The 13,918-nt window shown below is 42.2% G+C and overlaps 1 protein-coding gene across 1 annotated transcript; it reads left to right on the top strand.

Annotated features, from left to right (window-relative positions):
* The first annotated feature begins 665 nt into the window (after positions 1 to 665).
* Positions 666 to 6,644, top strand: LOC142302682 (aldo-keto reductase family 1 member C1-like). The gene is made up of 9 exons (XM_075343784.1): positions 666 to 822; positions 1,019 to 1,186; positions 1,298 to 1,414; positions 1,514 to 1,591; positions 1,696 to 1,818; positions 2,165 to 2,274; positions 5,884 to 6,049; positions 6,137 to 6,219; positions 6,407 to 6,644. The coding sequence occupies exons 1-9, from the start codon at positions 736 to 738 to the stop codon at positions 6,447 to 6,449; spliced, it is 975 nt and encodes a 324-aa protein (XP_075199899.1). The 5' UTR covers positions 666 to 735; the 3' UTR covers positions 6,450 to 6,644.
* The last annotated feature ends 7,274 nt before the right edge of the window (positions 6,645 to 13,918 follow it).

Below are 13,918 nucleotides of genomic sequence, written 5' to 3'. Positions count from 1 at the left end.
AACTCTTACCATCATATACCCTTCATAGTGGTGGTGACTGATCTCAACTACTCCAGGTGAGCGATTCCTCTTTGGTTTACTTATCCGATTTCCACTTGGATAAGACCCTATCTGAGCCCTTTTTTGTCTTTACAGACTTTTTCCAGATCTGGTCTGAATACACTCATAATCATGAATGTTGATCCAGTCTGTCGGACACTTGAGATCCCAAGTGATGGTCTCGTCTCTGACACTCGGGATCCTGGATTCATGATTTGGTCGGATCCACACTCGGATTTATGAATGTGAATCTAGCCTTTACCTCAGTGTTGATCCCGAATAACGATCAGGTCTGATGGAAACTCGTGATCGTAAACCTTGATTCAGTCTGATGGACACTCGTGATCGTGAAGGATGATTTAGTGTTAAGGACAATCGGGATTAGAAATAGATAAAGTCTGATCAACATTTGGGATCAAAAGGGAACTTTTTACCTTTAAGGGCAGATTCCCTCACACTTTGCTCTTCTTTCTAGTTTACTTTGAAGCAATCATGGAGAAAATCCTTCTACATACCTCCGCCCTTTTCTTCATTCACATTTTTTCCCATCGCATTTCTCTTTTATGTAATTATTTAACATTGACGCTGCACAGGCGGCCGCCTTCAGTATCCTATGGGCTGGGCTAAGGTATAGGAAGGACTGGATAAATACAGGCAGCACATTGTGCTCGTTGAGACACCAGGACACATCGCACCATGGCTCTGAAGCCGGACTCCTACGTGGTCCTGAATGATGGGTATAAAATGCCAGTGATCGGATTTGGCACCTACGCCCCGGACACGGTGAGTTCACTAGACAGGGGCTGCACCACTGAATCCAAAGCCCCGCGCCATTACTGCTCGTCACATGCCACCTCAATGTTTCTGTATTTCAGACACCATTCAACAATTGCGCCATTTACCCCATAAATTGTGCCCGATTTTCGGTAACGCTGAAATTTACCCATGACTTATAATGGTTGCTCCTTATTCCGCACAGTACACCAAAGAACAGGCAGGTGAGAGCACCAAGGTGGCCATTGAGGCCGGATATCGCCACATCGACGGCGCCTTTTTATACAGGAATGAAGTCCAGGTCGGCCAAGCCATTCGATCAAAGATTGCCGATGGGACGGTGAAGAGGGAAGAGATATTTTACACTGGGAAGGTGACTGCAAAATTTTATGTACTGACCAGTCAAAATATTATTTTTTTTCTCTTTCTCATGGCCACTAGGGGGCGAAGCTGATCCATTATTGGTGTTTAATTTATTCTACAGCTTTGGGGCAATAACCAAGCTCCCGAAAGGGTCCGAATTGGGCTGGAGAAATCTCTGAAGGATCTTCAGCTGGATTACTTGGATCTCTTCTTGATCCACACACCCATGGAGTTTAAGGTTTGTGGATCTTTGTGTGGGATCGGTCGTGGCTCCTGTGAGTAGAGCACAAGACGTGATACTTTGTGAATTGAAGGTGAATTCTTTTTTCCTCTCCAGCCCGGAGATGATCTCTTCCCCAGGGATGAAAATGGGAAATTCATTTTTCATAACACAGATATCCGGGAAACATGGAAGGTAAATGATCTCCCGGCAGGACGACTTCTCCTTCCCCAATGCAAGATAAGATTCCCAATTTTGGATGGACCATATCTCTGATTATCCAACCCCCAATTTTCTAGGCTATGGAGGCGTGCAGAGATGCCGGGCTCACCAGATCCATCGGCGTCTCCAATTTCAACCGAAGGCAACTGGAGCTGATTCTCAACATGCCCGGACTCAAGTACAAACCAGTGTGCAACCAGGTACATATCACACACCGGTGAGGATAAAGCACGCATAAACACGTACCGAATAGGAAAAATTTGTATTCTTTTCTTTAAAAAAAAGCAAAAAAAAAACCCAAAAAAAACAACCCAACTCCACTCTTCTCCCAGGATGTGTGTGATTTTGTAGTTCAGCCCATTCACCTGATATAACCCATAGACAGGTGCGGTCTGTTTCTGGGATAAAAATACAAAGGCCATATTTTATAGCAGAATTTTAACCTTTGAAGAAGACGATATGTTGTGTAGAGTGAAATGTTCTTCCAATAATTGCACATTGTACACAGTGTTATATACTGTAATGGTCCATTATATCTCTGCACAGGTGGAATGTCACATATTCCTCAACCAGAGCAAATTACTGGAGTTCTGCAAATCCCAGGACATCGTGCTGGTGGGATACAGCGTGCTGGGGTCCAGCAGAGTAGAGTTCTGGTAAGAATGGGGGCAACATGGGTGTATTATATGCGATGGTACTCTAGAAAGAAGGCAAACATAAGAATATAACTACTATAATACTGCCCCCTTTGTTCAAGAACTATAACTACTATAATACTGCCCCTGTGTACAAGAATATAACTACTATAATACTGCCCCCTATGTACAAGAATATAACTACTATAATACTGCCCCCCTTTGTTCAAGAACTATAACTACTATAATACTGCCCCCTATATACAAGAATATAACTACTATAATACTGTCCCTATGTTCAAGAATATAACTACTATAATACTGCCCCTATGTACAAGAATATACCTACTATAATACTGCCCCTATGTACAAGAATATAACTACTATAATACTGCTCCTATGTATAAGAATATAACTACTATAATACTGCCCCCATGTACAAGAATATAACTACTATAATACTGCCCCCTATGTACAAGAATATAACTACTATAATACTGCCCCCTATGTACAAGAATATAACTACTATAATACTGCCCCCTATATACAAGAATATAACTACTATAATACTGCCCCTGTGTACAAGAATATAACTACTATAATACTGCCCCCTATGTACAAGAATATAACTACTATAATACTGCCATCTATGTACAAGAATATAACTACTATAATACTGCCCCTATGTACAAGAATATAACTACTATAATACTGCCCCTATGTACAAGAATATAGCTACTATAATACTGCCCCCATGTACAAGAATATAACTACTATAATACTGCCATCTATGTACAAGAATATAACTACTATAATACTGCCCCTATGTACAAGAATATAACTACTATAATACTGCCCCCTATATACAAGAATATAACTACTATAATACTGCCCCTATGTACAAGAATATAACTACTATAATACTACCCCCTATATACAAGAATATAACTACTATAATACTGCCCCTATGTACAAGAATATAACTACTATAATACTGCTCCTATGTACAAGAATATAACTACTATAATACTGACCCTGTGTACAAGAATATAACTACTATAATACTGCCCCTATGTACAAGAATATAGCTACTATAATACTGCCCCCATGTACAAGAATATAACTACTATAATACTGCTCCTATGTACAAGAATATAACTACTATAATACTGCCCCTATGTACAAGAATATAGCTACTATAATACTGCCCCCATGTACAAGAATATAACTACTATAATACTGCCCCCATGTACAAGAATATAACTACTATAATACTGCTCCTATGTACAAGAATATAACTACTATAATACTGCCCCCTATGTACAAGAATATAACTACTGTAATACTGCCATCTATGTACAAGAATATAACTACTATAATACTGCCCCTATGTACAAGAATATAACTACTATAATACTGCACCTATGTACAAGAATATAGCTACTATAATACTGCCCCCATGTACAAGAATATAACTACTATAATACTGCCATCTATGTACAAGAATATAACTACTATAATACTGCCATCTATGTACAAGAATATAACTACTATAATACTGCCCCTATGTACAAGAATATAACTACTATAATACTGCCATCTATGTACAAGAATATAACTACTATAATACTGCCCCTATGTACAAGAATATAGCTACTATAATACTGCCCCCATGTACAAGAATATAACTACTATAATACTGCCATCTATGTACAAGAATATAACTACTATAATACTGCTCCTATGTACAAGAATATAACTACTATAATACTGCTCCTATGTACAAGAATATAACTACTATAATACTGCCCCTATGTACAAGAATATAGCTACTATAATACTGCCCCCTATGTACAAGAATATAACTACTATAATACTGCCCCTATGTACAAGAATATAACTAATATAATACTGAATGAAACAGACAATAGTCTAGCACTGATGTCTCCAAAAAAAAGGTAGTTATTCCTTTGCTTCAAACGATAAAAGTTCCCAATTTACAGCTTTTTAAAAGTTAATAACAGACGCGTTTCGGTATAACATCTTTATTCATTGAGTGTTAGTATTACAAGAGGGGGGCGCTTTACAATGTATTGCTAATCCGGTTGCGCCTTCATGAAAGGATCTGGTTTCTTGGAAACTTCAGCTGATGCGTCTAATTAATTCCATGTTGTTCCATGGTAAATACAATTTCTAACTACCGTATATGCTAATTTAATCTCTAAACATAATTAATTCATTCATAATGATAAATTAAATCCTGACATTTCTTGATACCCAGGGGGACTGGTGTTTTTAGTAGATAGATCACCGGTCTCTCTGTTAGGCCTGGTTCACACCTTTGTGTCTCCAGTACATGTGTTGTCCATTTACACAAATACAGGAGATGCGTTCACATGCATACATACTAATTAAAATGAATGGTTATCTTCACATCTCTGTGTTTTCGCGGGTACCGTGTCTCCATGTAAATCACCTGTATGTCTGTATGATTCAAACATCGACAAGTTAATTTTCTTCCGGCAGCATGAGTCAAACACGAACATTACACAGATGGCATTTGTGTGACATCCGTGTGACAAGTACCAGAAAAAAAATAGATGATACTGAAGCGCAACACAGGTAAAGCAGCAGCTGCAACCTCAGCTGTCTGCTGTACCTTAGCTGGCTATCAAATTAGAGGAGATCCCATGCTGTTTTTAATTATTTAACTAAATAATTAAAAATAACAGCATGGGATCCCCCATTTTTCATAACCAGAGAATGTAAAACAGACAGCTGGGGGCTGGTATTATTAGGGAGGGAAGGTCCATGGATATTTGGCCCTTCCCAGCCTAAAAATAGCAGCCCGCAGCAGCCACAAAAGTTGATTAGATTCATCAACTCTGGCTCTGTACCCACCTCTTCCTGTTGCCCTGGTGCCATGGCAATCAGGTTAATGGTTTATGGGGTTGATGCCAGCTGGGAATTGACAGCTGGCATCAAGCCAAGAGTTTAGTAATGGGGAGGAGTCTATCAGACAGCCCCATTACTAACCCAGGAGATGTAAATAGAAAATAGCACACAAAAAAATGTTTATTTGGAAAAACACCCTCCAACTTGATCCCTCATCTACCAATTTATTATATATATAAAAAAAAAAGAAGTTTTGAAGTAATCCAACTAATCTGAAGTAGTCGACAAAAGCAAAATATACAGACAAAAAAATAGATTAAAGAAATAAAAATAAGACATAGTCTCTATATCATCAATTTGTTAAAAAAAGAAGTTAACAACATAATCAACATGGAGGTGCTACGACGTTGCCCAACTCAGTGTCCCAGCCTATGAAGAAAGTTCAAAGAACGTGCCCCATAGGCTGAGACAGCAGCCATTGCCGGCTCTCATGCTGCGCTCTGTTGGCAGTAAACTGTGGTGACCTCATGAGGTCATTGTAGTACACAGCAGCTGGCTGACACCGTAGCAAGCGATGATGTCATGAGGTCACCGCCGTTCACTGCCTCCAACAGTTCTCATGGAGCATAGTGTGACGTTTATTGACTATTTTGTTGGTGCTTATTGGAGTACCCTAAACAAATGTGTCTACCATGTGGCCAAAATTTTGGTAAGAGTTTGTTTTAATTCTTACAGGGTTGATCAGGATTCCCCCAAAGTACTTGAAGACCCCATCTTAAATACAATCGCTAAAAAGCTGAGCCGCTCTCCAGCGCAAGTGGCCATGAGATATTTGCTACAGAGGGGAATTGTCGTCTTGGCAAAAAGTTTCATCCCCGAGAGGATCAAGCAGAACTTCCAGGTAAATGAAATTGTTCCAGTTCCAATAATTTACTTAATCTTAAGTAATAAAAAAAAATCTTCATTATTTATTACTTTTCGCTTACAGGTTTTTGACTTTGAATTAAGCGATGAAGACATCAAATCTCTAGATGGAGTCAATAAAAACATGCGTTACCTTATTGTCGATGCGTAAGTGTCTTTCCTGACGTTCTAGTTATTAAGAACTTATTTATTCATTATATTTTTCTTAATATTTTATTTTATTAATTTATTAATATTTTTTATAAATATTTTGTACTACACTTTTATTTATTGTCTATTGTTTACTTTCATTATTTACTCATCTATTTTATAATTATTTATTTTTATATTTTAGCTGGAAAGAAAGCCCTAAGTTTCCCTATAATGATGAGTATTAAGAACATTGGTCAAGATCTCTGGTTTCCTTCTGTTAAACCACTCCATCTTAGTTTTTTAATCTAGGAGATTCTGATGTACAGAGAAGATACGATCTATGATATGGATTCAGACTGTGGTATAACGTTTACTATGGCTCATATTTGATATTACAGCATATAGAGACATTTTTTTACATGCATTCAAATATTTAATGGCTGAGTTTAGATGCTAAAAAAAATTGAAAAAAATCCAGCACTCAAAGCATTCAACTGAAATTTTTATATTTTATTCATTGATCTGTGTAATTATTAAAGACGTTTCGGTCATCCGACCTTCATCAGTTTACACTACAATAAAAAGATACATAAAAATTTTTTAAGTATACAGAAATAATGGCATTATACAATCATGGTAACAAAAAAGGGCAGAAATATTCACCACATTATAATGCATGAACCATAAACTATGATATACAAAAAATGTCAACAAAAAGACAAAAATGAAGAATCTGTCAGTTGAGCCGCTTCACTAGCAGATATAATGTCCACCTAAAGATATAATTGAAATACAGATAAAATGTAGCATAATAGAACCATTATACAACAAAAGGGGAACCAAACAGGAAACCCAAAAATGTATCCAAAAAATGTATATCTTGCTAATATAGAAGGACAAAGAGCCTAAGCACCAGCACTGAGACACTATTCTAATCTAATAAAACAGACAATACACAGAAATGCCATGTAATGAACTCACCAGAAAAGGCTCTGTAGAAATATATGGAAAAGCTGGACCAGAGGAAAAAGCTGCCCGTCCGGGTCTGCAGTCAATGTAATCTGACAGTCCAATGTCCAGATTTAAATAGACCGCTCAATTAGCTCATTAACAAGTTACAGAGCGTCACTTCCGGTCCGAAGACCGGAAGTGACGTCACGGAGCGTCACTTCCGGTCCGAAAACCGGAAGTGACGTCACCGGCTGGCAAAGTGTAAATCCTGATGGTTGGCAACTGTAGACATACACAGACAGCCGCTCCTCACCACAGGACGTCACTTCCGGTCCGCAAACCGGAAGTGACGATCCTGGTTGGCAAAATGTAAACCAGATGGTTGGCAAGCGCTAAAATTGCGCTGACTGGCAATATCACCTTATGCAATAACCATGAAATAAGGGTAATTAAGCCCAAACTAGTGTAATGAATAAGAGACTCTATGGGTAACATTATTTAAAAACAAATTACCTAAAAGATCAAATGAAAGAAAAAATAAAAGAAATAAAATAAGAGGACTAAGGGAATGGTGTATTTATTCAGAATCAATTTAATAATTTTTTAATTTTTTATCAACTATAATCAACCCTAGTAAAAAAAGGAAAAAAGAAAAAAAGAAAAGAGAAAAGCTAAGAGGAATATACCCTTGATCCCTTTTTTCCATAGTCTCTCCTTTCCCTTTCCCCTTCCCTCCAACTTCCCCTCCCCCCCCCTCCCTCTTCCCTTCCCAATGCCCACCCCCTTTTCCTTTCCCTTCCCTCCCCCCCTTCCCCCCCCCTCCATTTCCTTACGTATATTCCTCTTAGCTTTTCTCTTTTCTTTTTTTCTTTTTTCCTTTTATTGGATAAATTTTTGGGTTTCCTGTTTGGTTCCCCTTTTGTTGTATAATGGTTCTATTATGCTACATTTTATCTGTATTTCAATTATATCTTTAGGTGGACATTATATCTGCTAGTGAAGCGGCTCAACTGACAGATTCTTCATTTTTGTCTTTTTGTTGACATTTTTTGTATATCATAGTTTATGGTTCATGCATTATAATGTGGTGAATATTTCTGCCCTTTTTTGTTACCATGATTGTATAATGCCATTATTTCTGTATACTTAAATTTTTTTTATGTATCTTTTTATTGTAGTGTAAACTGATGAAGGTCGGATGACCGAAACGTCTTTAATAATTACACAGATCAATGAATAAAATATAAAAATTTCAGTTGAATGCTTTGAGTGCTGGATTTTTTTCAATTTTTTGATCTGGGGTGGGACCCTATCCAAGCACCAGCGACTATAGAAGGAGTGCCACATTTCTATATTCTATTGAGTTTAGATGCTGCAAATTCACAATTCCACTGGATAATCTCTTTGTGCTCTTAGTAATGAGTATAACATTCTTCTGTATATTGCAATAAAATAAATTATATGTGGTTAAAACCTAATGTAATTCAATTCTTTAAATGATCTTAAATTTCTGTTTAACTCAGTATCCATGTCAGTGTTTTCAGTTTCCCACACAGCTGTCAAATAGTTGAGAATTTGTAGTGGCATCTGTGATCGTACCCATAGCGGTCCCTCAGCATTTTAAACATCCTAAAATTAATATGGATCGTTTGTTTTACTACTACTACTACTATAGCTTCTCATACACTTTGCACTGACGAGGTGCAATCACCCCGAAACACCGTGTCTGCCAATTGAGGTTCTGATCTGGCATAAATCCTAAGTCACATGAAAAGGCTCATTAAAGGGTCACTTATGACTTTTAGGATTGATACTTCCAATAGGTTGCACTACAGTTTGTCTCCATCTTCCCTGAAGAGACAATTTGATTATTTCCCAAAGGAGCATTGCAGCTATAAGACTCCTCAAGGGCAGCTATATTGGTTTGTCAGTCTCCGCAAGGAGAAAAGTTTTCCCCTTAGACTCCATAGACTTTAGTCATCTGAGCAGTAAGCACAAGTATAATGAGATCACGCAGCTGCAGGAGCTAGATGTCACGCTTGTAAGACAGTCCTGTTATGTCCGGCTATAGAAGGTCCCAGCGTTTGGCTACACAAACTGCTCCCTGACATTCTTTTCTTCTTTGTTTGGGGTTATTTCCTTTACCTTTAGGACCCTGCGGATTTCCTCACCTTTCCATTGTTAATCATCACCACTTCCCTTTGTATACTTAAATACTCTCATTCCTCCTTGGTCTTTGCTGGTGAGTTAAACACCTATACAGGCCTTGAATGCAAGCAGTTGGCTTGTATCCATCTGGAGAAACCCTGTTGTTTGTTGCTGTACCTCTCCCTGAGTCTTCCAGGAGATATTTGTTCATGTGCTTTCCCCTGGTTGTGCTCCCTGTGTCTTCTTTAGAGCTTAGTGGGGTTGACTAAGTGCTCATCCCATCTGCTCCCTACCTATGGCCCAGTTCTATGGTCATTCAGGGTCAGGTATCCTGTTCGGCGCATAGGTGCAGAACCTATCTAGGTTGGTCAGGGGAGCTAGTTGCCAGTGGAAGGTTCGGTCAGGGGTCACCATCTCCCCTTTCCCTCCCTAGACACAGAGTTTCCCTTCCCTGTCGCCATACCTGTATTACTTCCCCATACTTAGGGTGACACTAGGAGACCAGCTATCAGACACAGCCAGACTCACAATAGAGAAGGCAGATATGGTTCAGAACTGTCTCTGCCTTCTTTTTATTTCTGTATACGGCGCTCTGAGTGAGTATAAACTATCAGAAGTGCAGGGGGGGAGAAGAAGCAGGAAGCAGGGGCCGCTGGGTCCTAGGAGACCGAGTCCATTCTAATACGCAGCCAGGAAGCTGAATTTTCACTGTAACTTGGGCTAACAGCCCCGGTTACAGGGGGAATAAGAATAATAATAAAAAAATAATTGTTCAAATGCCCCCAAAATATTTTATGAGCCTACAGGGGGGGCATAAGGTGTAAAATAAATGAAACAAATGAATAAATAAATAAAGAAACAGTAGGATTAAATAAAATCCACTGACAATCCATATCCCTTTTGCTGTAGGAAAAAGAAAGAAAAACATTAGGGATGATGGAATACCACAAATATTCCGCAACGCCCATATTCGCCGAATAGGTCGCAACTATTTGACGATTTGCGAATATTCGATGCGCAATGTATATCTATGGGAAACCCGAATAGTTGACGAATAGCAACTATTCGGGCTTCCATTGTGCATCGAATATTCTCATGGCGGCGAACTATTCGTCAGATATTCACGAAGCCAAATATTGCCGAATATTTGTGATATAAAAAAATAAAAAAAAATAATATTATACCAGACACGTTTCCTTTTACTTTCCCCAACATTCTTGTACACTATCTGCAAAAAAAAAAGAAAAAGCTTTTTGTCAGTGCGCTCACTGAATGTGATGATGGGGTGTACTCACTTTATTTGACTGATCTTTCAAAATGTAAAATAACTTAATCTGATCGGTAAATGGCAGAACAAGAAAAAAATTGCAACATTGCAATACAATAAGAAGCAATCACAACATCGTATGCACCCAAAATGGTAAAAACCCAAACTACAATTGTGGAATTGCCCTTTTCTTTTTTTTTTTTTTTTTTTGCAATTTCACCGCACTTGGATTTTTTTCCCCTTGTTTTACAATACATTATGTGCTAGGAATGAATGATATTCAAAAGTACAACTTGTTCTGGCACCCTCAATCTGTGCTTTGGAAGATGAGTTGACAGACAGCTTAACTCTTTCCCATCAATGCACAGATTGAGGGTGCCAGAACAGTAAAACGACTGCTATAAACGGGGTTGAAGCATAGACGCCGACTTCTATCAGAGAGCAGTCAAGCCGCATACAGACACCATGTCAGATAGAGGATCTGAAGTTTATGTGACACGCTCCCATGTAAGCTCGTCAGCTTCAAGGGAGTCTGTGAGCAGCGCTGCAATTGCCACCGCCAGGGCGAAGGCGGAAGCCGCCAAAGTGAGAGCTGCCTTCGCTGAACAAGAGTTGAAATTAAAGACAGAAAAAGCACGTCTAGAAGCTGCCTTCGCTGAACAAGAGTTGAAATTAAAGACAGAAAAAGCATGTCTAGAAGCCGACCTTGCAAAACTTGCTGTAGACACAGAAGCAGCAGCAGCAGAAGCTGAAGTACAGGCTTTAGAAGAAGCAGCATGCAGCGACGGTAAAAGTTTCAGGTCAAGGCTCGGACCCGAACTTAGTCATCGGGATATCTCACAACGCACTTCGGACTACGTGCTACTGCATACCGCATCAGATGATCGTCTACATTCAGCTCCAAGAGAGAGACTTAATCCTGCCATTCAGCCATCAACCTTCATTCAACAAACATCCCATATTAAGCATGAAGGTAATTCCATCCACTTAACACCATCAGTGTCACTGTTTCGCCCGGGGACCAGGGGTACTCAGATCCGGGCCACAGAGTCACTTCTGCGGGTATCACGGTGGCGTGAACCGGTCTGTGATCCCAGGCTCCACAGTAAAAGGGGTATTTGGGTGTGGGGATATTGTCCGTGACGCCACCCACGGTTGTGGTGATGTGTAGCACCACCGCTGCTCAATACGGGGATCCCGGGGATGGTGAAGCGGAGCAGCTAGGTGTTGTGTTGCCCCTCCGTGGGTAGGGGTTGGTGATCCCGGGGCCCGGTGATGGGGTAAGCAGGGAGCAGGGCGCAGTGCTGCAGTGCGGTGCCCGAGGGCACGGGTGTACTCACAAGAAAGTCACACGGAGTCACTGGTAAACTAGGAATTGCCGGTGTTCGCAGCCTTCGGTACGGGGGGTGTTAGTATCCCACACACGGTGCAGCAGCCCTTGTTGTTCTTTCCCTGCAGCCAGGTGCCTTTCTCTCCACTCTCTTCCTCTTTCTCCTCAGCCGGGAACGGGGAATCACTCCCCTGTAGTGATCCGGGTACCCAGGTACCGAGGGGCCACCGCCCTGCTCCGGCTACCTGTTCTGGCCCCTTCCTCACTACGGCCTGTCCCGGCCCTCTCAGAGACGCCTCACTCCCCACCTGGGAGCTACTACTTCAGACCTCCGTCCTGTCTGCTCTCCACACACTGTCTGCTCCAGCCCCTCCCCTCTCCTCTGCTTTTCCCTTACACTGGGGGCTGTGCTTTGTCATGCTGCACCGTGTGAGATCAGATTACCAAGAAGGATTAACTCTTTCTGTGACAACCTGGCTGTGCCAGGGCGTCACACACCCCCTTGGTAAAACACGGCCCGTCCTCGGGCCGGCTAGGCACCGACATTTATTAAAACTGGAAAAGAATAAAACATTTTAAACATTTTCAATCTTCCCACAGCGGGATGCACATTGCTTCAACATTGCAACAACAAATAACACTTTTAATAATGTCAACATAACGGGTCCTTTAGTCACCCACCCAAACAACCTAGCCTTGGTGCTGCCCCTAAAACCCAGGCAGCACCCCTTGACCCCAGTCCAGAAACGGTTCCAGGTTGGTCAACGGGACCGGTACTTCGCTGCCGTTGCGGCCGGGCGGACTGCCGGAGCCGTCGTCATCTCCGTCGCGGCCGGGCGGACTGCCGGGGCCAGTGGCAGGGTGGTGACAAAGGTGAGGCCTGGGGACCCCAGGTCTGGGTCCTCCCCAACAGGCGCTGCGGGCTCCGCTACCGGTAACAGGGGTAACGGCTCGGTGCATCGCTGCGGCGGCCTCTTCCAGGAACCAAATGCTGGCAGAGTCCTGGCGTCCCTGCTTCCACAGTCTTTGTTACATAAGCTGCAGTTCCTTCTTTCTGCTCCCCCTTGGTACTCGGGAGCAGTCCCTCCAGCAACTTTTAAAGTTTCCCTTTCGCTTCTGGTCCTCCGGAGCTTCACTTCCGCCCGCGTTCTCGGGGGGGCGGAGCCTCTTTTTCGCGCCCAACGCTTGGGGAAGAAGGTGCTGGGCGGGAGATTTTCGCGCCCAAAATGGCGGCAAAGATGGTGACTTTAAGATTTTTGCAGCGGATCACCGCTGACAGTCCAGAATAAGGCGCACTTCCTCCAGGTAACTGGATGGGTTCGATCCTGTTCGTGACGCCAAATGTTTCGCCCGGGGACCAGGGGTACTCAGATCCGGGCCACAGAGTCACTTCTGCGGGTATCACGGTGGCGTGAACCGGTCTGTGATCCCAGGCTCCACAGTAAAAGGGGTATTTGGGTGTGGGGATATTGTCCGTGACGCCACCCACGGTTGTGGTGATGTGTAGCACCACCGCTGCTCAATACGGGGATCCCGGGGATGGTGAAGCGGAGCAGCTAGGTGTTGTGTTGCCCCTCCGTGGGTAGGGGTTGGTGATCCCGGGGCCCGGTGATGGGGTAAGCAGGGAGCAGGGCGCAGTGCTGCAGTGCGGTGCCCGAGGGCACGGGTGTACTCACAAGAAAGTCACACGGAGTCACTGGTAAACTAGGAATTGCCGGTGTTCGCAGCCTTCGGTACGGGGGGTGTTAGTATCCCACACACGGTGCAGCAGCCCTTGTTGTTCTTTCCCTGCAGCCAGGTGCCTTTCTCTCCACTCTCTTCCTCTTTCTCCTCAGCCGGGAACGGGGAATCACTCCCCTGTAGTGATCCGGGTACCCAGGTACCGAGGGGCCACCGCCCTGCTCCGGCTACCTGTTCTGGCCCCTTCCTCACTACGGCCTGTCCCGGCCCTCTCAGAGACGCCTCACTCCCCACCTGGGAGCTACTACTTCAGACCTCTGTCCTGTCTGCTCTCCACA

Source organism: Anomaloglossus baeobatrachus, chromosome 4, assembly GCF_048569485.1.
Source record: "Anomaloglossus baeobatrachus isolate aAnoBae1 chromosome 4, aAnoBae1.hap1, whole genome shotgun sequence".
Lineage (NCBI taxonomy): Eukaryota > Metazoa > Chordata > Amphibia > Anura > Aromobatidae > Anomaloglossus > Anomaloglossus baeobatrachus.
The sequence above is the reverse complement of the archived record's forward strand: the minus strand, read 5'-3'. Positions and strand labels throughout refer to the sequence as shown.

Coding starts and splice junctions, on each gene's coding strand:
- LOC142302682 (XM_075343784.1), top strand. CDS start 736: ATGGCTCTGAAGCCGGACTCCTACGTGGTCCTGAATGATGGGTATAAA. Junction 1,415..1,513: donor ACACACCCATGGAGTTTAAG/GTTTGTGGATCT, acceptor TTTCCTCTCCAG/CCCGGAGATGATCTCTTCCC. Junction 1,592..1,695: donor ATATCCGGGAAACATGGAAG/GTAAATGATCTC, acceptor CCAATTTTCTAG/GCTATGGAGGCGTGCAGAGA.